General features: G+C 36.2%; 1 protein-coding gene across 2 annotated transcripts; it reads left to right on the plus strand.

Annotated features, from left to right (window-relative positions):
- Window positions 1-5803: 5803 nt before the first annotated feature.
- rem1 (RAS (RAD and GEM)-like GTP-binding 1) lies at window positions 5804-16661 on the plus strand. Of its 2 annotated transcripts, XR_533712.2 has the most exons (6): window positions 5804-6032; window positions 8794-9182; window positions 11045-11127; window positions 11822-12029; window positions 12116-14434; window positions 16566-16661. XR_533712.2 is itself a non-coding variant. In XM_008409145.2 (5 exons), exons 2-5 carry the CDS (start codon window positions 8828-8830, stop codon window positions 12391-12393), a joined length of 924 nt encoding a protein of 307 aa, XP_008407367.1. In that variant the 5' UTR covers window positions 5804-6032; window positions 8794-8827; the 3' UTR covers window positions 12394-14747. The 2 variants fall into 2 exon arrangements, 1 of the variants encoding a protein (XP_008407367.1); XM_008409145.2 differs by lacking the exon at window positions 16566-16661 and having other exon boundaries at window positions 12116-14747.
- The last annotated feature ends 4209 nt before the right edge of the window (window positions 16662-20870 follow it).

Consider the following 20870-nt stretch of genomic DNA (forward strand, 5'->3'; position numbering starts at 1 on the left):
GAAAACACAAATCTCTATAAGCATGTTCTCTATGCTTATAGAGAACACAAATCAATAGCTATATAAGTGTTTGAGCTTTTTAATTAGAAAGTAAAGCCAGTAATTGTAGGATAACAGAAAATTAACATTGTTTTGTCTCCACTGTTTCAAAAATCAACTGTTTTTTTCCCACCTTTATGCTTAAAACAGTTAATCAGTAAAAAAAAAAAAAAAAACGTGTCACTGTCCTCTACATTTCAGGGATCAGCATTGCCATGGTCCATCAGACGTCAGTTGACATCCTCTTCATATCACTCCTGGTTTTATTCGTGATTTTGGTTGTTCTGGTTGTGCTCTTTTGGGTTTATCGACATTTCAAAGACAGGTAAAGCCTAAAACTTTTACATTTTTGTTTTAAATATTTGGTTGGATTTACTTGAACAAATTGGAACACAGTGTCATTATTTAAGTTAAGTTTAATAGTTTGGCGAAATATTACTTAAAGTGCAAGTATCTGGTAGGAGAGTGTAATGTACTTCTACGGGGTTCTGGTTCCTCAGAAGCCTTACGTTGCTGAAGATCTCTGTTGGGCAACCTCCACTGCAATTGGCCATCAGAACTAAGCCAGAGCATGCCCAGGATCTTATGGATCACCTTTTGGAAAGATTTGCATTGCAGGCGGAAACTGCAACAGTTATGGATGAACCATCCCAAGAACATGTGCAGGAAAATGTAACAGCCTCAAAAGTCACCTCTGATTTGTCAAAGAGTACGTACTATTCGCCTTTTTTTTAAAACAGTGCTGACCTGTAATTYATTAGGATATAAAGTGATCTAAATTCATATGAATTCTTTCCAGTATTTGTTACAATATATTTATGCTCTGTTTACCTTTTGTGTTGATGCACCTTCAACTTCTGAAATATGGTCCTCCTACATGTTTTTATGAAGATTAATTTGTTGTTTCATTTGTGTCCCATTCACAGTTCCAGACAGGGTCTCTAAGAAAATGACCCAGTGGCTCAGTATGGCAATACCTTCATGGCAAACAAACAAAATTAAAAAAAGTATGCTAATACCAATACCAGCTTTGATTCATTTCATTTTCTGTCATTTTTGTCTGAAAAATCCATTCATTTTACATTAATATTCTGCCTTCCAGATCAAGGTTTTCACTCTGGTTGTGATGAAAGTCAGGATGAACCCCAGCCTACTTCATCCTCCAGTCAACCAGAAACCCAGAGTGTAAACAGTAACATGAAGAGGAGAGAAGAAGAAACCTTGGTTTAGACAAAGAATGAAGAACATCCGTAACTCTTGTGACAATCACCATTTCTTGTTTAAAAATGAATCTGTCTAACCTGGTGATGAGGTTAGACTGACTAACCYCATCACCAGGAAAATGTTATAAAACAGATTTTAAAGGCAGTGTCCATTGATGAACACTGAAATTGAGATGAAACAATGTTCCCTACACAAAACTCCCCTTTAAATGAACCATAAATACAAGTATGAAACAGGAAGAAAACACTTAAATATCTTAAAACTGTTTTTGGCTGAATTAAAACTTTCTTGGAGGAATGTGATGATCACACTTGTTGGTGTTTGGTTTGGTGGAAACAAAGAAGTRGTCGTTCATAATCATACTGACAACAATTCAGCACAGACAATATTGTAGAAATATAGAAATAGATTTTCATAATTTAGTTACAGAAAATGTCGGCAAGCAAATTGAGTTTTTGTCTGAAAATATTTTAGTGTTATGTAATAAAAAGCCTGGAAACAATAAGAAGAAAGTTGGTGACAAATATTACACATCTTAACTACTTTGCTGAAGTTTGGTGCAGTATTGCTGTTGGATATTGAACATCACTGGAGGGTTACAAGGTTTACACATGTCCATCCATCCATCCGTCCATCCATCCATCCATGCACACAAATACACGCACTCACAATACTGGAGGTATCCCAAGGYGCTCCCAGGCTTGACAAGGTAGTTGCTCCAACAAATTCTGGGTCTTCCCCGACTCCAAAGGGAAGCACCWGGAGGCATCCTGATCAGATACCAAAACCACATCTACTGCCTCCTTTCAAATTATTTGAAAGGGCAGTGATGGTTAATGAGTCTAAAAGCTGCTTGAGAGGAAGGATCTCCTGGAACGCTTCCTTGTGCACCTAGGATGCCGCAGTCTGTCACTGAAGGAGCCCTTCAGTTCAGCAACAGCTTCATGCATGAGGTGGGAGACATCAGAGATGTTATTTTAGAGTCGTCCTGTCTCCCATCACCTGCACTGGGTCGAGGGAGCATCTAGGACAGAGCCGGACATCCTGATGAGTTTGTCKAACCGCTGCCTCTCAGAGGAAGATACGCTGCTGCTTCAACAGCCAATGATGCAGAAGATGGTTGATGCTACAAAATAAAAAAATCTGGGATGTTGCTCTTTTGGCAATGATTMAACTGTCATGACCATAGCTCACGGAAATGTAAACTGAGAGCTTTATCATGCGAAGCACTTTGAATTTTCTTGCTTCTAAAATGAGCTACACAAATCAACTTTTCTTGTCTTGCCTTTGCTTTTTGGTTCAGCTCTTTGTTTCTTCACATCGACAGACTGGAGCAGCAGCTGCATTACTGCTGCAGGCCCTATCTGTCTGTCCATTTYATGAACAACACACCAAGAGACTTAAAGTCCTCTGCTTGGGATATTGTATGAATCATGTGAGATTCTCTTCAACAGCCTGTTGACATATTGATATTTGGTCTAATTTKCAAGTTRTATAAATCCTAAAAAAAAACAAGAAAACAAAGACAAAAGTGTTTTTTTCTTTTTTGTAGACTATGGCATAAAGACTTTATTATAGTTATTTTTGTTATTTTGTTTAATTTCTAGGTAGGAGCTGAAAACCCCAAACTTAGGAAATTACTGCTCTAATGAATTTGTGATTAATTGCAGTAAATAAATACATGTATTGATAATACCACAAGGGGGCAGTAGAAGTTAATATTATACATTATATTACTCGAACTTTATTATGTGTACAACTGAAAAACATCACTTTATGAAGCAATTATTAGAATTAATTGTTTTTAATAAACATAGTATCAAAAATCTACTCATATAGGAGAAGCAATATTCTCAAATTCACACAAATTCTTAAAATTCTTCTTTGAACCTCAAAATGAGGATTGATGATTGTTCATGTTGCYACGTGGATCTTAACTGCAGTCACCATGTGAGTTAAAACAATAAAGAAACACATTTCTGGAACTTATTGTTRTTTAATCACACAACCTAGATGAGGCTAACACACTTTTGGCTTAACTCAGCATTGGATATCATTACAGGTGGTCCTCTACGAAAATGTACCTAAATTGCTTTGCATATATAAACATTCACTTGAAGAATGGAGCAAGTTCAAAACATCTGCAGAAAAATGGCCAGCTTGCTCATTTACACTAAAAATAAACCTTACTGATTTCACCCAGGCAGTGGTGATTAATGTCATAGAGAGACACTATTAACTCCATAAAGACCTCAACTGACTCTCTCTTCCTAAAAAGGCATCATTTCAACAAAATAAAGTGTTCCACGTGTAACAAGGAATCATAAAAACTAATATTACAACATACAAAAACTATTTGAATTAATGAGGGGAATACAAAAGAGTTACATTAATTTAAAAAGATAATGCTTTTAATACCAGAGCAAAGGGGTAATGACGATAAATGAATCATTCTGCTCATCTGTTTCAAAAGCTGCGGGGCTGTGTGTGTCTCTTCAGCTGATAAGGACGGTTATTTTTCTAACTTGGTCATTTACAGATGAAAGAGATCTGCTTTCCAAAATGAGTCATCTGGAAGGAATGGAAGTTCAAGTTTTAAACCAACTTGGAAGACAAATATTAGCTAGWGCAGCCGCTAAGCTGCAGACAATTCAAGGAATAATAAGTTGTTGTGCAAGTTTACTTAAACCGAATAGCAAACAGCTTTCCAATGTACTTGTTTGAAAAATCTGAWTGAGTTCATCTTTTATAGAAATAAAAAAATAAACAAATAGCTTCTGCAGCTTTTAAAGTAGAGTATTTATGGTGTAGCGACTATGGAAATGCTTCCTCTCGCACTTAAACCTTTGAACTGYGTGGGGGTGGACGATATCTCAACATCTGTGATGTGTTGAGTTTCATTCACTCACGCTGACACAGAGGAAGTACTGCGTGCCCTCTATAATTTAATTTTCCATTATGTTACATGTGTAAAATATGGAAAGCCATTTATGCCAAAAAAACTATGCAAAGTTTAGCACTTATGTTTAACACTTTTCCTGCAAACATGTCAAAATAGACTCTTATAATTCTGATAGCCTGTGTTTTTCATTTGTGCTGAATTTTAATCATCTCTTTAATCCAATTATGAAAAAATGAATCTGATTCATCTGTAAACTGATTTATGCAGAGCAGTTTGGTCTTACTTCTTAAAGGTCAGTCTGTGGCCTTTAAATTTTCCAACTTCCTGCTGCAGTTTCTTATTGAACTCACCTCCTTTTTTTTGGTTCACCACCATTTCTCACAGTCTTCAATTAATTAAATCTTATAAAAGTCAAAATACCAACTAAAACTTCCTTGTGAAATTTTAGAAGAAATGTATTTACCTAAAACATCCACACCTATATTGTCTATGTACCTCCAGCTGTCATCAGTCCAGATTTGGGGTATCCTCTGAACAGGTCATGAGTCAATTTATTAGCACATTACAGAAACAACCCATCTCTGAGATCAATTAACCAAACAGTGATTTTGGACTGTGAGAGGCAGCTGAMGTGACTATGCTTCCACAAGGTGAACATGGAAACATCACACAGAGTCTAGGGTGAGCAGATTTCTTKAATATATTATTCATTATTTCAAGGCATCTTAGGGCATTGACTGTTACACAAATATCTAATTTATCAGACAGTCCAGTGGCTGAGTCCATGTCCTCTGTTGGGAGGTCCAAATAATCTAACTTTAYATGTAAATTAAAGATTTTCTAATGTCTTGATCTCTGCCAGTATTCTGTGTGACAAATTTTAGTCCRACCTTCATGGTTCTCTTAGAGAGAAATGATTTCTTCCTTGCAAAGCTCCTCTGACAGATAAACTTGTTTTGTCCCTTTCTAATTGTAGGGGCTCTTCCACACCAAGAGTAGCAAGAGTTTGGGGTGCAGCGGTGGTATCAGGGTAAAGTGYGCAASCCAGGTRTKKAGCCGTCAGTCCTCCATGCAGCCGTCACAGCTTTGAGTCCCAGCCTGTTTACCTTTGCTGCATGGCTTCCATATCTCCCACAGCACACTTTTCTGTTCATTCACAATCTTAAGAAGGCCACTAGASCCAATTAATAAAAAAAGAAAGAAGAGTAGCAAAAATGTGCTGTAGATTTTTGAAGACTTCTTTTAGCATCTTGTGATCTGCTTTTAGGGTGAACTTGCTTGGTCTGTCAGAATTTAGATAAAGTAGCAGCTTTCTTCTTGCCAATCTTCCATAAAGATCAAATTTGAAAAGAGCATGATGAATAGTTGTACTGCCAAACTTCACCACATCTCAGAAAATATTTAATCTTCAGCTAACAATTTGACCTATAGCAAAAGAAAATATATTGTTTTGTTTTTTGTTTGTTTTTTTTTTTAAACAAAATTTAGAACAATAGAGCAGAAGAAAAGAGTCAAGCCAAGTTGTTTGTGTGGTTAAAATGTGTCTTTTAGATCAAGCAGGAAGTGACCAAAAATGTTTGCTAAMGCAGCTCACCCTCCACTCTGATAAAAGTCCTGCACACTCTCCCTCCTCAGATATCTGTTTCTGCTCTGCTGTCTCTCTTACACACACACTCACACAGAGGGAGGCTGATAACTGTGATTCCGCTGCTGAATTTTTAACGCTGTTGTGGAACTTTTTTTTTTCCAGCCGGGGTTACTGTGGCACCGGGGTACTATTACACTGACAGAGACGGGGAGACCGGGCTCAACTCTTTTCTGTTGTTTACTGAGGCTACACTGACCCAGACTGTGCATGGAGTGTATGGTAGGTCCAGATATTTACATGAACTGATTGACATTACTCTGTAGCCTTTTAAGCATTGCATGTGTTAAGTAGTTCCTGTACCGAGACAGAAATCATAAAACTTGTAATACTGTATTTTTTTTATATTATATTAACTGTGAAATGATGTCTATATATCTGTACTTACTTTTAGTGCATATAAGCTAATGATATTTAACATACAAGGTAGTACTTTTAGCCTCACATAGAGTCTATTCCCTGTGTAGACTTCTATACAAATCTGTGTATGTTTCGTTTCTTCTTGAGATTTCTTGTTACCTAATAAATAAGTCTGGCTTAAAGGAAGTTAATAAAACAAATTATGTTAACTTGCTAAGTTGTGTACATGTTTTATTACCTCTGGGATTGTTTTTTATGAAAACACAAAGAATATTGGCAACTTTGCTGTCAACAGATAAGTCCAATTTCTTTAATAAGCTGAATAATTTTAAAGTAGAGAGCTGGTCGTTCATGGTTTATGCTTGGACTATAACTACGTAGCTCTTGGCCGGTCTAAATGGTGCTCACCAACCTGCCTGCCATTCTTGGCATCTTTAAATGCTTGAATTATTTATTGCAGGAGGTTTGTTTAAGTGTTGCTGCTACGTCCTGCACAGCTCATGTATTGGAAAGTTTTATATCTTTCAAATAGCCTTTTGCCAATACTGTCTACACAGGACTAATTATTTGAGTCATTGTTGTTTTCCATGTAAATCAACTTGTGAGGAGTTTGATTAGTTTTTGAGGACAGTTTCAATTAAAATAAACAGAGAATATAATTGCAGAACCAGCTGTTTAGTGAATAAAAGCTACACCCATTTAACTTTTAATCAGACTAAAGAAAAGGCGCTGTATTGAAGTAAGTCAGCTGACTTATAAGCCAACAAACCAGAATCCCTTTTTTATGGCTCAGTATGTCTTAAGTGTAGTTGTATAGCGTAGTTATGAGGAGTCAGTATCTAACTCAGTACAATCTAGATAAAAATTATACCTTTTAAAATAAATCAGTGCAATTGGAAAAAATATTCCCAACACACACAGACACATGCTTCAAAATGTTGATCATGTTACAACTTTTCAAATATAACAGTGTTTTTGTATGTTAAGTATAAGTTTATGAAGAGAAGACTTTGAGTATTTTTGCAAAGGATAAAATGTGAGTAACATTTATTCCAAAACAATAAATATACACACTAAAAATGAGCAGAAATGGGTGTAATCARCATAGTGATATGACAGTTTCTATACAGGAAGAATTGCTGGTTAGACAAAGAAAATTCATCATCAAGACAAAGATGTTGATCCCTTGAAAAAACAGACACACAATGAACAGCCGTCTGATGTTATCACAATAAAGTCTAAACATACTTTTGAGATTTGAGTTGTTTTATATGGGAAAAATTCAGTCTTTAATATATTTTTCCTGCTCTGAGTATCTGTTAGCTTCCTGCATCCATGAGACGTTTTCCGATTTCCAAAGTGGTTCATGCAGTGGATCACGAGAGGTATCCACTGCAGTTAAGCTACTGACTACTTAAAATACTCCGCACAGCCCATTTGAAAATGTTGACGTTCCTTTAAATAACATTTAAAGGAATATTTTTAATTAATAATAAGTAATAGTATTATTAGTACTAATAATACTATTACTAATCATAGTATTATTAATAATAATTAATAATAATTATTAGCATTATTAATTATTATTAATCAACACATCCAAAACCCAGGGAAATACCAAAAACACAGAAATATTCTAAAAGAATATAACAAGGTTTAAAAAATATATTATTTTGTATAGTTTGATACTCTTGTCAATTAAGTATTTTGTTACAAAATAAATCCACAATATATTACAAAGGCATCTGGAAGATAAAAAAAACACACATAAAAGACACAAACAGCTTCCTGAAATTCCAGATTGTTTTCTTTTACAGCAAAAACATAATTTTGAAACAGATATTGTGACTGAAAATAAAAGTGAAAAAAAATTGCCAAAATTGAAATTAAATTTAAAAAATTACATTATTTTTCTTTTAAGTATTTAAAAAAGTTTGTATTGACAACTAATTAACTTTTATGTTGAGTTCTTTCCACCAATGGCGTAAAGCTATTGAAATATATGGTTATTTTGAAATTGAGCACAAAGTTTTGTTGCCAGAAAATACTAGAAATTTGACTTACCCTTATTTGTGAGTCACAATATAATCTCAGAGTCTAAGTATTGCTTGAGACAAAGGAAGGTACTTTGAAATACATCAGTATAATTGTTCCTCCTTACCTTTCTGTCCACTTCTGTCTCACCTATCTCTCCCAAATATATATCTGCTGGTGTCTGTCAGCAGAGAGAAAGGGTTGTGTGATCTTATGCAGCAATGTGACTCACTTGCTTTAGGAGATAAACGCTGTGACTTAATCAAAAATTTATCAGACCGTTGTCATGTTTACTACTGTGTTTAATGAAACTTGAGTTGCACCGCTTCCTCTGTGAGTCCTAAAGAAACTGCACTTAAGGTGAAGAGGAAGGGTCAGGTTTTCAGTGTACAGGCTGCCACATTGGAGTCTGCATATTTTTAGGTATAAGAAGGATGAAATCTCATTTTATAGAATCTGAGAATTTAACTCATGATTACTTTAAGGATCAGTGTTTCACTAGAACCGCCCTTGATGTACTTTTAACATACATCTTATGCTTTATAACATCGATGATTATAAAATTTAATCTGTCCCATTTTCCTCATAGGCCCATCCCGTCCTGATGCTGTTACCGTAACATTATGACCCTTAACACTCAGAGAGATAAGGAGCCTCTGCGGCGTCGAGGGAGCACACCAATTCCTCCCCTCTACCAGCAGCTAAGCGGGACTTGGGACCTTCAAAGATCCCTGAGCACACAGCCAGCACGTCCCGGTCCAACTCGCAGCCACCCTCCTTTAGGGCAGTCAGCATCTTACCATCCCGGAGACAAGTCCTTGCACTACCGCGCTCACTGGAGTTCTGACTCAGATGACGACTCACAGAGTGAATCAGAGTGCGTTTACAGAGTGGTGTTGCTTGGCGACCATGGTGTTGGGAAGACCAGCCTCGCAGGCATCTTTGCTGGAATCACGGAGAAAGATGATCAACCTGGAGGTGGGATGCTGTTTGTGGAACTCTTTAATAAATTAGTTGTCAGTGTGCTTTCATGTTTTCAGCTGTGCCTTAATTTATTGCTTTTTCATTAAACAAGATGTTCAATTTATTGCACTCTGTAAATATCTCTGTGAACTCTGGTTTCCATCAGTCATGACAGGGTCCAAAGTTCTCAGCATCATTCACAGGAAATGAAGCATGAGGACAGTGGAAACAATGACTGTCATGTTTAGCTTGCCACTCTTTCTCTAGATGCATAGCTGTCTCAGCATCTTCCATCCGTCCTCACAATCACAGAATGACTCTACGATCTAGAGATCCTGGCACCATATGGCCCCCACAACCCGCCACACTGCTCCTTGTTCTTCTGACTGAATACAGCTTCAATCATAGCTGCTTTGTATTTGAAAATATATGTTAAGACTTGTACAAAGTTTTTTTACACACTATTTATAATCTTTGGGGTACAAAATATCACATGGATGCAGAAAACCAGGTTTCTCTCCTCAGATTTGTGCACAGTATCTTTGACTTTGTTGTGGTATGGCAACCTTGACAGGCCCGACATTATTGATGAGCTCTTGTGTCATGTGACTTTGGGCCTCTGGCCATGATTGGCAACCCATATTGATCCATGAGCAGTCTGACACACTGTGAGGACAGGGTTGGTGTGCAGTTAGTTGTACTGAATTAACTCTGGGTTTTGTTTTTTATGTACATATTGTAGACTCAGAGATTGTTTGTGCTGTTATTGTTTTCTCATTTGTCTCAAGTTATTCTGGTGGTAGATGTGTTTTAGTTTTTTGAACTTTTGTCCAGTTTTTGGCCAAAGTTGAGGTTTTTCAGAAACTAGTTTCACTTTGAAGATTCATCACTTTGGTTTAAGCTGAAATTTCCATAAAGTTAATGGTTCAATTTAAGTGTAAGCTTTTGACAGCACCTCAAATGCGATTTAATCAACTGAACTCAATATTTTCTTCTCAAGAGATTAGAAAAGAAAATGTAGAATAACATGAACAAGTTTGGAGGAAGTTTTTAACCAATCCAGTAGACACCATAATCTGATATCACCCATAAAAAATACATCTTTACATAGTTTAGTAGTCCATGATTTATGATTTATAAACATTTATATTTCTTCAGGTCATTCAGAAAAAAATKTAATTTAAGTTTACTTAGAATTTTAAGACCATGTAATGATAAAGATAATACTTGGTGTCAATCTTGTTTTATAAATGGTAACAAGAATTTGCGTAGAATAAAAGAAAAGCCTGCAAAACGTAATTTTAATAACCAATCAGAAACTAAATATCATCAGCTATAATGAAAGGAATTTCACACTAAATTAACTTGACTGTTTAGTAAAATGTCATTGAAAAATTCTGATTTTTTAATAGATGTGTGAACATCTTATATTATTATCATTACATCAGTCTCATAAAACTGTCCTGATTGACAAAATATGGCAACAAGTTTCTAATATGGCAACAAGTCATCCAAAAGGAGCAGCATTAAATGGCAGGATAAATATGAAAATAATCTTGTTCAGTTTATTTATTAGCATGATCTCTTTGCAACAGGGCTTGTTCTAAATAATATTTTTTCAAATGTTTTAATTCTCATAACTGCCAGAGTAATTTGAAAAGCATTCACATTGGAAAAACAGAAAATAATCAAAAAATCTTTTGCACAAGGGTCCAGTCAAGTTTATTGTTATATCTCATGTCAGCAACAAGGCAGCTCAAAGTCAAAACCTTTCATATGAATGAATCCAAAACTCAAATCCAACATAACAACATAAGAAATAAGAGATGTTAAATTTTCCCAACTGTTTATGTGCCTGTATTTATTGCCCCTCACAGAAGAAACATATGAACGGACACTGATGGTGGATGGAGAGGAAACAACACTAATTGTCATGGACACATGGGAGGGTGATAAATCGGTATGCTGTATTTGAGTGAGTGTGTATTGGTGTGGAAATATTCTGTCCAGATAAGCAAGAAGCATGTTATGAATGTGTGTGTGTATATATGTCATCCTTGATAACAAAGGAACAAGTTCTGAAAATGTAATTCAGACCATGTTTTTCTAAAAAAAATGTTTTAAATAACATAGTTTTGCTTAAAATCCAGCACAACCAATCAATTGTCTTGGGATTAAGCATTCATTTGTGTTGGTAAAATACTTTCCAAACAGTTGCTTTCTTTAAAATTAGTGCAACCATTAAAAAAGAAAATGTAGTATTATTGGAAATAGTCATGGTTAAATTGACCCCATTCATTTCAAGGTAAACAACTATTTCTTTCTGTAGTTTATTTACCAACATAATGACTATTATTTATTAACGTGTTTGTCAAAATTCAACAATATGAATGAAAATGTACAATATGGTCTTTACAGTTTCTAAAATTATGAAAATAACCTCAAACTAAACATCACTAACTTGATAATGATAGTATTTTTTAAACAATAAGAAACCACAATAGAAATGTTTGTAGAMAAATAAGTATCTATGCCACAACCCTATGCAAAGTATGTATGACCCTAAGGGTTAAAGGTGACTCACTTTCTTTTTACTATCCCTTTATTCTGTTTAGGAAAAATTAAAAAGTCTCTGTTGTTGTGTCCTCTGTTAGGAAAAAGGAGACCCATCCTGTCATGATGACTGCCTGAAGGTGGGGAGTGCTTATGTTATTGTTTACTCTGTCACCGACCGCTCAAGTTTTGATTCAGCTGCTGAGCTCCGCATAACACTGAGGCGCGCTCGACAAGCCGAAAATCTTCCCATCATCCTCGTAGGAAACAAGAGTGACTTGGTCCGGGCCAGAGAGGTCGCTGTGGAAGGTGTGGTCACTGATCCATGATTGAAAAATGGCTAAACATCATTTGATCCTACTTTAATAATTTAGCCYCTTTCCTTTCTTTCCTAGAGGGCAGCGCTTGTGCGGTAGTGTTTGACTGTAAATTCATTGAGACGTCTGCATCCCTGCAGCATAACGTRTCCGAACTGTTTGAGGGCGTGGTGCGACAGATTCGTCTCCGTCGGGACAGCAACGAGGTCACAAGGCACAGAAACTCAATCTACAAGCGTAAAGAGAGCCTCACCAAGAAGGCCCGCCGTTTCCTGGATCGACTGGTGGCACGAAACAACCAGCGAATGGCAGTTAAAGTGCGCTCCAAGAGCTGCCATGACCTAGCTGTCCTCTGAAGACTTGCTTTCATCAAGACTTTTATTGCGACTTCTTGAATGATTGCCTGTTTGTGATACTGTGGAAAATAGCATCGGCTGTGTCTATCRCGACCAGCGGGTCAGACTCAGACAAAGCTGTCACTGAAAGATGAGTGAATAGAAGACACTGTGACTGTGGGTCCTCTGTTTTACTGTTTTGTGTCAAATTCGTTGTGACTTTACCTCCAAATGACGTCAATATGAGGATTTCAGATGAATGTAAGAGATCACCATTCTATGGTTTAACAGTGGCATGAGTGTGTGTGCAGGTGTGTGTGTGTGTGCGTGTGTGTGTGTGTGTATCAGTAGAGGTGATGTGACATTGTTCATCATGGGGAACCTGATCACTGTGTCCACCCTGTTGTTATCCTGAGATTTCTTGTGTTCAGATTAATGTGCTAAATAAAATTTTCAAAAGTCATAAAATCATGTCAACTAGAGCTGTACAAAATTACTTATTTTGAGATTTTTAAATACTTTTTTAATTAGCATTACATACTTGGCAGTGTCTATTGAAAAAGTGAAAGTTCTGTCATTTTTTACCCCTTCATCCTGCCCAGTTTCCTGAAGATAATATTCTGTTGMTGTTAAAATATGACAYCAAACCAAGTCATGTTGCTTTTACCATCATTACAGCCTTATAAGGGTGAAACACTGCAAAATTACATAAKATTTAATCTTCCAGGAACCTAGCACTACATATATGTACATATGTACCAAYCTGATTAAAATGTGAAGCACATAATCTGAAAGTGAGGACCCACATGATTATCTAATATTATGTTAAGAGTTCATGTAGGAGGTTCATTGGATTTCCCACAATACTGCTGACTTTACCGATCCAGGGTGTGTGGTAAATGAAAGAAAGACAATGACAACTTTTYMGTGGTCGCTTGAAAAATGTTCAGATATGAATTCATCATTCATGTCATCAAGTGAAGACCAAGGAATATGGTGGGACTTGGGGGATTCTCTGCAGAGGATCTTTTTAAGTTAAGTGGCTCATGGTCACTCTGTGGTTTTATTAAAGCCAGTGATCATGTCTTTTGATTTAGCAACTCCCAGTAACAAGTTGTTGACTTCGCTTCAGTCTGTAAGCCATCACACCTCCTCTCTGTATGCTGACTTGACATTTTTATTGATGAAATCCACTATGGTAAACTTTGCAGATGACATAATGCAGTTTGATCTGTGYACTGCTGCACAGTGAACAGAACAGGACTGAGTACACAACTTTGAGGGACCCCAGTATTCAGAGCCTTTCTGTCAAAATGTCAAGGATCCAGTTGCAGAGGGATGTGTTTCCACAGTAATTCTCAAGTCAACAAACATAACTAAGCAAATAAACYTTTTGCCTTGGATTCCYTCTATATYGAAGCAACAGAAAATTCTTGTGAGTTATTGGGAGGAAAGACCAAGAGACATTGACATTARATTTTCCTAAAAATTAGCTTCCAGCTAGCAAAAGCCCAGTGTAAAAACACAAAACGTAACCCTACAGCCTGGTTATTTTGGYATGCTTCATAATGTATATTTTCAAAGATATTTTGGTAAGAAAGGTATGATTATAAWTTAGCTCATTACTTTTTCATCTGTGTACAACCAAAGAACCAGTTTATTGACAGAAAAACTGGCTTGTTAGGCAAACTATTTTTTGCTACAAAACACAGCTTGTGTCAAGTGAGATTATCTGGGCAAATTTTGAACAGAGTAAGAAAAAGAAAACAAAGAAAAGAAARAACAGAAATGTACTGTTTTGTAAACCGTCACTGTGTATCAGTGAATGCATTTTTTAAAAATAGATTCCTTAAAACCTTCTCATCAGCATGTACGCTTGTCAAGTTCACACTGGTAGCTATAAATTTAACAAATTTTGAAAAAGAAGAATGCTTTTGAAATTTTTGACAGTAACTTATTTATTTACCATTTTTTCAGATTAACTTCTTTCAGGGAAATCTCCTGGTGTGGCTTGGTTGTTTTATTCAGTTCTGTCAGCTGAAGCTACATGGATCAAACATTAGTAATCCACCTTGCATAAACACACTGTCAAAACTCTTGAATGTTTACGGTTGCCTTGGTAATTTGCTGTCTGTTAGCCAATGTCTGCTAGAAGAAGTTGTTTACTGAACGGTCGTTATGATAACACAGTCTAATGCAGACACCTCTATGTGACTGAAATAAAACAGGCCAYATGTTGGGGAGATTGCCTTTGGGATTTCCCTGCTTGGAGTTTAGTCTACAAAAAATACATTTGATGCATGCTTTTTGTGCATATTTCAGTATTGGGACAGCTAATGTTAACAGTGACTTCTGGAAGTATAACTTTATTATGCAACACTAATTATACATTATAATTCATAGTGGATGCTTTTTTATTATTATTTGGTAAATATTAAAATTCTATTTTTGGTTGACATTATTTGCTAACCTTCACTAAACACAAATGTTAGATGTTATGAGCCACCTACCCATTCATTGGCCACTTTTGATTTCCCTTAAGTATGAGTGAATATTCACAAAACTAGTCATTTTGTTCCCTCACCATTAAATTAAGTGCATTTGTTCTGGTTGTTTTGTACCTATGTGTTTTTCTAGAACAGAGTAGTGATGTCTAACCAGGATGTTTCCCACCAATCATACATCAAATCATACCCACCATTGAGACATTTCATCTCTGCTATTAATATTCTATTATGTATTCATTTATGAAGTATGAAAATACTTTACAGCTAAAAAAAACTAAGTACATATGCCATAGTGCAAACATTAAGTGGTTTGTGTCTGGATAGAAAAGGAAAGTGGGAAGGGATGAAAGTGATGAAGAGGCAAATTGACTTGGAGCTGTGCATCCATTTCTCTATGTGATGGACTGGAGACTTTTCCGGGGCTTACTCTATTGATCGTGGGAGATCTGTAAAGTCTGTGAATTACAAAGTGAGCATACTGAAATAACCTGGTAACAGCTCAAAGTCACAATGAATTACTTCTATTTTTAAAGGAATACTAAATGTTGTTTTTGTTAGAGCAGTTTCTGGAGTCAAACATCAAGCAAAGGTCTGGAGGACTTTTAATTATTTACTCTTTTTGGAATAGAAATTCCCACCTTTAATTATGAATGTAAAGTACACATATTCAAATTTAGAACTGCGTTATGTGTACTTTAACTTAAACATTTGGTTATTTTTACCAAATTGATTAGCTTGAATTGCCCTGATATGATGACATGGCAAATAGCACAAGTTGTGCTTAGAGCAAAAAATGACCAGTCACTTAGAAATGATAAAAATGTTATCTATGAAGTCAGAAAATTCTAATTTGTGTGTGTACAACTTTAAAAATGTTCATGTACAGACCACCAGAAATATGTTTGCCTGTCTCTGTGTGTGGAGTCAAACTGTGGAGTAATTTGAGTTTAGAGTTAAATAAATAGGCACAAACAGTTTTAAGGAAACATGATGACGTGGAATATATGACATGCATTGAATGTTTTCACTTTTTGTTTTTTTTATTCAGAATTGTTTATTACTTTCATTTGAGTAGCATATTTATTGTACTAAAGGGTTGGGGTTAGAAGTATATAGTATATTTTGTAAACTAAGTGATTGAAGAAAGACTTCATTATTAGTTATATTGTTTTATTTGATTCCCTTTTGACTCCCACACTCTTGACTCCCTAAGAGTGTGTGTACATTTGGATAAATGTCTGTAACATACTGTTTACATACTGGCAATCTGTCCAGCCACCTCTCACCCAATGACAGCTGAAGATAGGCACGAGACCCCTGTGACCTTACATGGATAATTGGTTATAGAAAATGGATGGGTGGATATTGTATAAATAAATAATTTATATTAGTCAGCTTTACTACATTCTACAGATTTTGGTGTTGGATACTAAATGTTCTCTTTCTCAGTAGAAATTCCAACTTCAGCAGGTTTTCTCATTGTCTTTCCTTCTGGGAAAACAGAAAATCTGATTTCCATTCCAAACAACCATTATATTGCTTGTGATCCCTTTCTTAATACAGAAATTTAAGCCAGTCAGGTTCATTATTTTGTGATCCCAAACTTTTTGCTTTGTTCTACTTGCTTTACAGACATTTCAGTCAATAAATGTAAATGTGCTGCTGTATTTTCCACATTTCCCATAGTGCTGCAGATGGCAGCCTTCAGATGATGCTGGGGATGCAGGATGGGGGGGGGGAGGTGTCTGGTTCTTCGAAAGAAGAGGAATGAAGTTGAACTGCTGTGAAATGACATCAAGCTGCTTTGGGTGAGTGCCAGTTTTATCTCCAGCCCACATCAGACAGCCTCGCTGTCCCACTTTTTACTGATCAAATTTCCTATCTGTTTATTGATCAGACGTTTTGGCGACACACATGTACAGYGCGCACTCACACAAACAGACTKTGTTCTGCAGGGACAGTAGATGGAGGAGTGTTAAACATTGATTTGATGAGGGTAATGGAAAGAATGCCTGACTCTGCTTAACCCCTGTGACACACACACAGAGTGATGTGTAAACATCCTCTCAGTGGAGGAGGACCAGAGACTCAAAGCTGTGAGTTCAGCTCCCTCCTGAATCTGTTAAGAATAGCAACGCCTGACAAGAAGTCCCTCCTAGGGGTTTCTTCTCAGTTCGAGGTGCAGAGGGTGATGAAATTCATTTTCACAGGAACTGACAATTTAAAGCTYTTTCTAGCTAAATTGTACTGTATATTTTTCATATAAAGTGCTGATCCAATTTTGTCAAAAATAATCAAGGATAAATAAGARYGATAAAACCAGGAAACCCTTCWTGTGTTACACCTCACTGCATGAAATGTGCTCTATAAATAATGGATGATTGATTGATTATGCGGTCTGTCCGTTCAGGTGGAYGGCCTTGTCTCGATAGGTTTCCAGTCATGCCACCCTTTTCAGATGATGGATTTAACAGAGATACTTAAGATTTTAAAACTATTCGGATCAGCTAACCTGTCTTTAAACTCAGCCATAACGTTGTCACTAACTTGGCTGCTGTCTTCCTTGGTCTTCGTGATGCTGCTTGGCCTTCAGAGAAAAGATGCGTCTATACTGAGATTAAATTACACACAAGTTGACTTTACTAACGAAGTTACATCTGAAGGCAATTGATTGTGTTTTAATYAGGCATGTAAGCATCAACAGAGGGGAATACAAATGTACACTTCACACTCATGCATTGTTTTCTTGTTTGATGATCACAAAAAATTCTTTGCAACAACTTTTCACTGTTTGTGAGAAATCTTTCTTTATCTTCTTAGGAAAAAGAACATTGACAAAATCATGATCTGTTCAAACTCACCAGCACAGTGCAAACTTATCCTTGAGTTTAGAAAAAAAAACGTCACATAAACCTTTAGTTAAAGTACCGCAGGATTAGAAACAGGAGTCAAAATGAGGTCACAGTCAGAGATCTTAGATCTTAGCTAAACAAATAAAACAAAGCAGACCATCAGAGCAAATTTTTCTGGGAAAACATTTTATAGTTTTAAATCACAACGTAAGTATGAATAAATAATAATAATAAAAAACAGAAAATYTAATTAAGCAATCTATAGATGAGTCACCAGYATATGTGTGGCTCCACAATGTTTTCATTGGTCAKGYKKCCRATGTTCTGAGCAAAGTTTAGACATTTAGTGCTGCTAACAGTCAAACTCCTGCGTCGTTTTCTTTATTTTTGCATTTTTAAACCAAAACAGATGAAATCAAGTTAATTGCAATAATAGCCAGTGAAAGAAAGTTCTAGAGGACTGAAGAAACACATCACATATTCTTCTGTCTGTTTGATTATGTGTTTATTTCTCTTGGCTTGTACACAAAAATCCAGTTTGAGTCCAAGCAGACAGATAGCTGAATGCCTCTGTTTATTTGTTTTTCCCTTTTGCTTTTCATGAACCAGATGAGCTGACTTGTGAAGCCACAAGCCTTAACCCTTTCTATGTGACTGTCACGCTATGTTGGCACATCAAAAAAGACTATCCCTGTAAAGCTGATGTTTTCCATCTTTTCTTGTTGATGCTGACCAAAGGCAGTTTCATAAGTTATTAGTTTCCACAGGAAGTCCACAGAAGTTCATTCCTGCATGTAGAAACAGTGACATTTGTATTCTGGGACGTACCCCTCATAGTAAAGTGTCCAGAAAATCCCCGGGCTGCAGTGCATTATGAAAACAATGTCACAGGGGTGTCAAACAAAAGTGTGAAGATTTGTACCACTTTTTCCCTTCCAGGTGGAAATTTCTTGCAGGTTTATACTGTATTTATTCCAGTAACCTCTTTGGGCTGGTGTCTCAGCACCATAAGATAAAGTAACGATCTGATCTGACAACCTGTCCTGTAAAAAAACAGTAAAGTCCTATTTATAGAAATGTTAGAATGAAAGGGTTGCTTAGCAGATGTGCCTTTCAAATGAAGGTTTGAATCTCTTTGTGGACCTTTCTGAACTAAATACTTAGCTGGTTAAGCTTTATTTCATTTGTTTGATATCTTGCTCCTTTAATGGACTGGTTACCGCTGTCCTATCTGTAGTTATAGTAATTATTCAAATGAATAACACTTAACTGCATAAACAAATACTGCTTCATTGTGAGCTGTAAAAAAGTGTMTTTCTTATTTCTTTCTGTGCATGTACTCACCATGACTGATCTGAACATCATTCTCAAAAGCCTTTCAAACATTTCAGCCTCTTTGAGGTGTGCTTGATTTACAGACAGAGGAGCAAACACAGAAAGTCAAACAGTTGGCTGTATTTATTTAAACGCCACAGTCTCTGCTCTGTCAGTCTCTGACTCGGTTTATCGTTCAGACATCGGTAACTTTGCCTCAGTCAGATAACTAGTGTGAAAAGTCTTCAGATTAAGTTTTTAATACTCTGGCTCCCCCTGCTGGATGTTTCTGTCCTTTCAATCAACTTTTCCATCCTACTACCTGCTCTTTTTTCACAGCACTTCGCTTCTTCACSTCTTATCTCCTCCACTAAATTGGATTACATACAGAATAAACTGAAGCTACATGTAAACACAGTAGAAGGAGAAACAAGGATAATGATKCCGTGCTGAACTGATTTTTCTATAAATATATTTGTTTTACTTGTTTGTTTTTATGGATGGAGACATTGTGCTTGTTATCTTTACCAAACAGACTTCAACACAGAAAGAGCATCACTGTAAAAGATGCATATTAGTGTAAATGCATAGTATTGTGTGCGTTTGTGTGCAGTGTTTAGCTGCACACAGCAAATTTTTAGTCAAATTTTGCATACTAGATCAGTTTTACATTTTTCTTTAACTATTGCGAAGTGCTATGAGCCAAATAAATTGCATTGTTTGAGRTTATTTTAGGGCTATTAGTTGTATTTATCTTTCATTTTTCTACCATTTTTATAGTATTACAAAGCATTTATTTAAAGAAAAGTAACATCTGATTTAATGTGATGAAGAACTGAAATCATAATTTTGAGCTTACACAAATATTAATGATTATGTTTCAGAATAGTAAGAAATTACTCATTTGTAACTGAAAGCTCATATTTCAATAAGATGTAGTCCAGAAAAAAATATTAATTTTTTTCTTCTGATCCTACAAGTGTAAAAGAATTCTTACATAACTCAATGGCAACATGAAACAAGGGACACGCTTTGTTTAAAAGTGCTTAACATTTAAAATAAAGTTAAAATCAATGTCTCTATAATAAGGTGTGAAAGTCTTGGAAATCAGTGAAGAATGTAGATACACCTATTGTAATGTCAAAAGAAAAAAACCTGAGAAACAAAGAGTTGTGTCATACCTTCAGAGGAAAGTAGAGATGATCTGTCAGGGTTCCAGTTGCCTCCATGACAAACAGAACATGCAGACATGCCATGTTTTACATGTCTCCAGAGACGATCTGGCTGGGTTTTACATGTCTGAGAGGTAAATTCCTCATCCCCCAATGAGACAAATTACAGGTAAAACTTGTAAAATTTATTGTGAAATTGTTAGTCGTGGTACTCATTGTTTCATTTGTYGTAATAGCATTTCTATTCTAATTAGACATGCTTTTTCAAAGTCCTGTCATTGTTTTAGTTAATGAATTACAGTAATTATGCTGAAAAACTTTGTGTTCCAGTCTCTTGTAAGTACGAGGCTTGAAAAATCAAACTGACAGCACCATCATAATAGAGTTCCTAATTTGCCAGCTCCATGCATGGAAAGTTGTTTTCCTGCCAACACGAAGAAGACAGATGTTTTTTGTCTGTTTGTTTCTCAGATTAGTTTTTACATCAAGGATTTGGCCTTGGAAATTTATCCATCCATCCACCCATTTTCTTTACACCCTTGTCCCTTAGTGGGGTCAGGAGGGTTGCTGGTGCCCATCTCTAGCTAATGTTCCGGRCGAGAGGCGGGGTCACCCTGGACAGGTCGCCCGGCAACACAGAGACACACAGGACA

The sequence above is a fragment of the Poecilia reticulata genome, linkage group LG5 (genome assembly GCF_000633615.1).
Source record: "Poecilia reticulata strain Guanapo linkage group LG5, Guppy_female_1.0+MT, whole genome shotgun sequence".
Classification (NCBI taxonomy): Eukaryota; Metazoa; Chordata; class Actinopteri; order Cyprinodontiformes; family Poeciliidae; genus Poecilia; species Poecilia reticulata.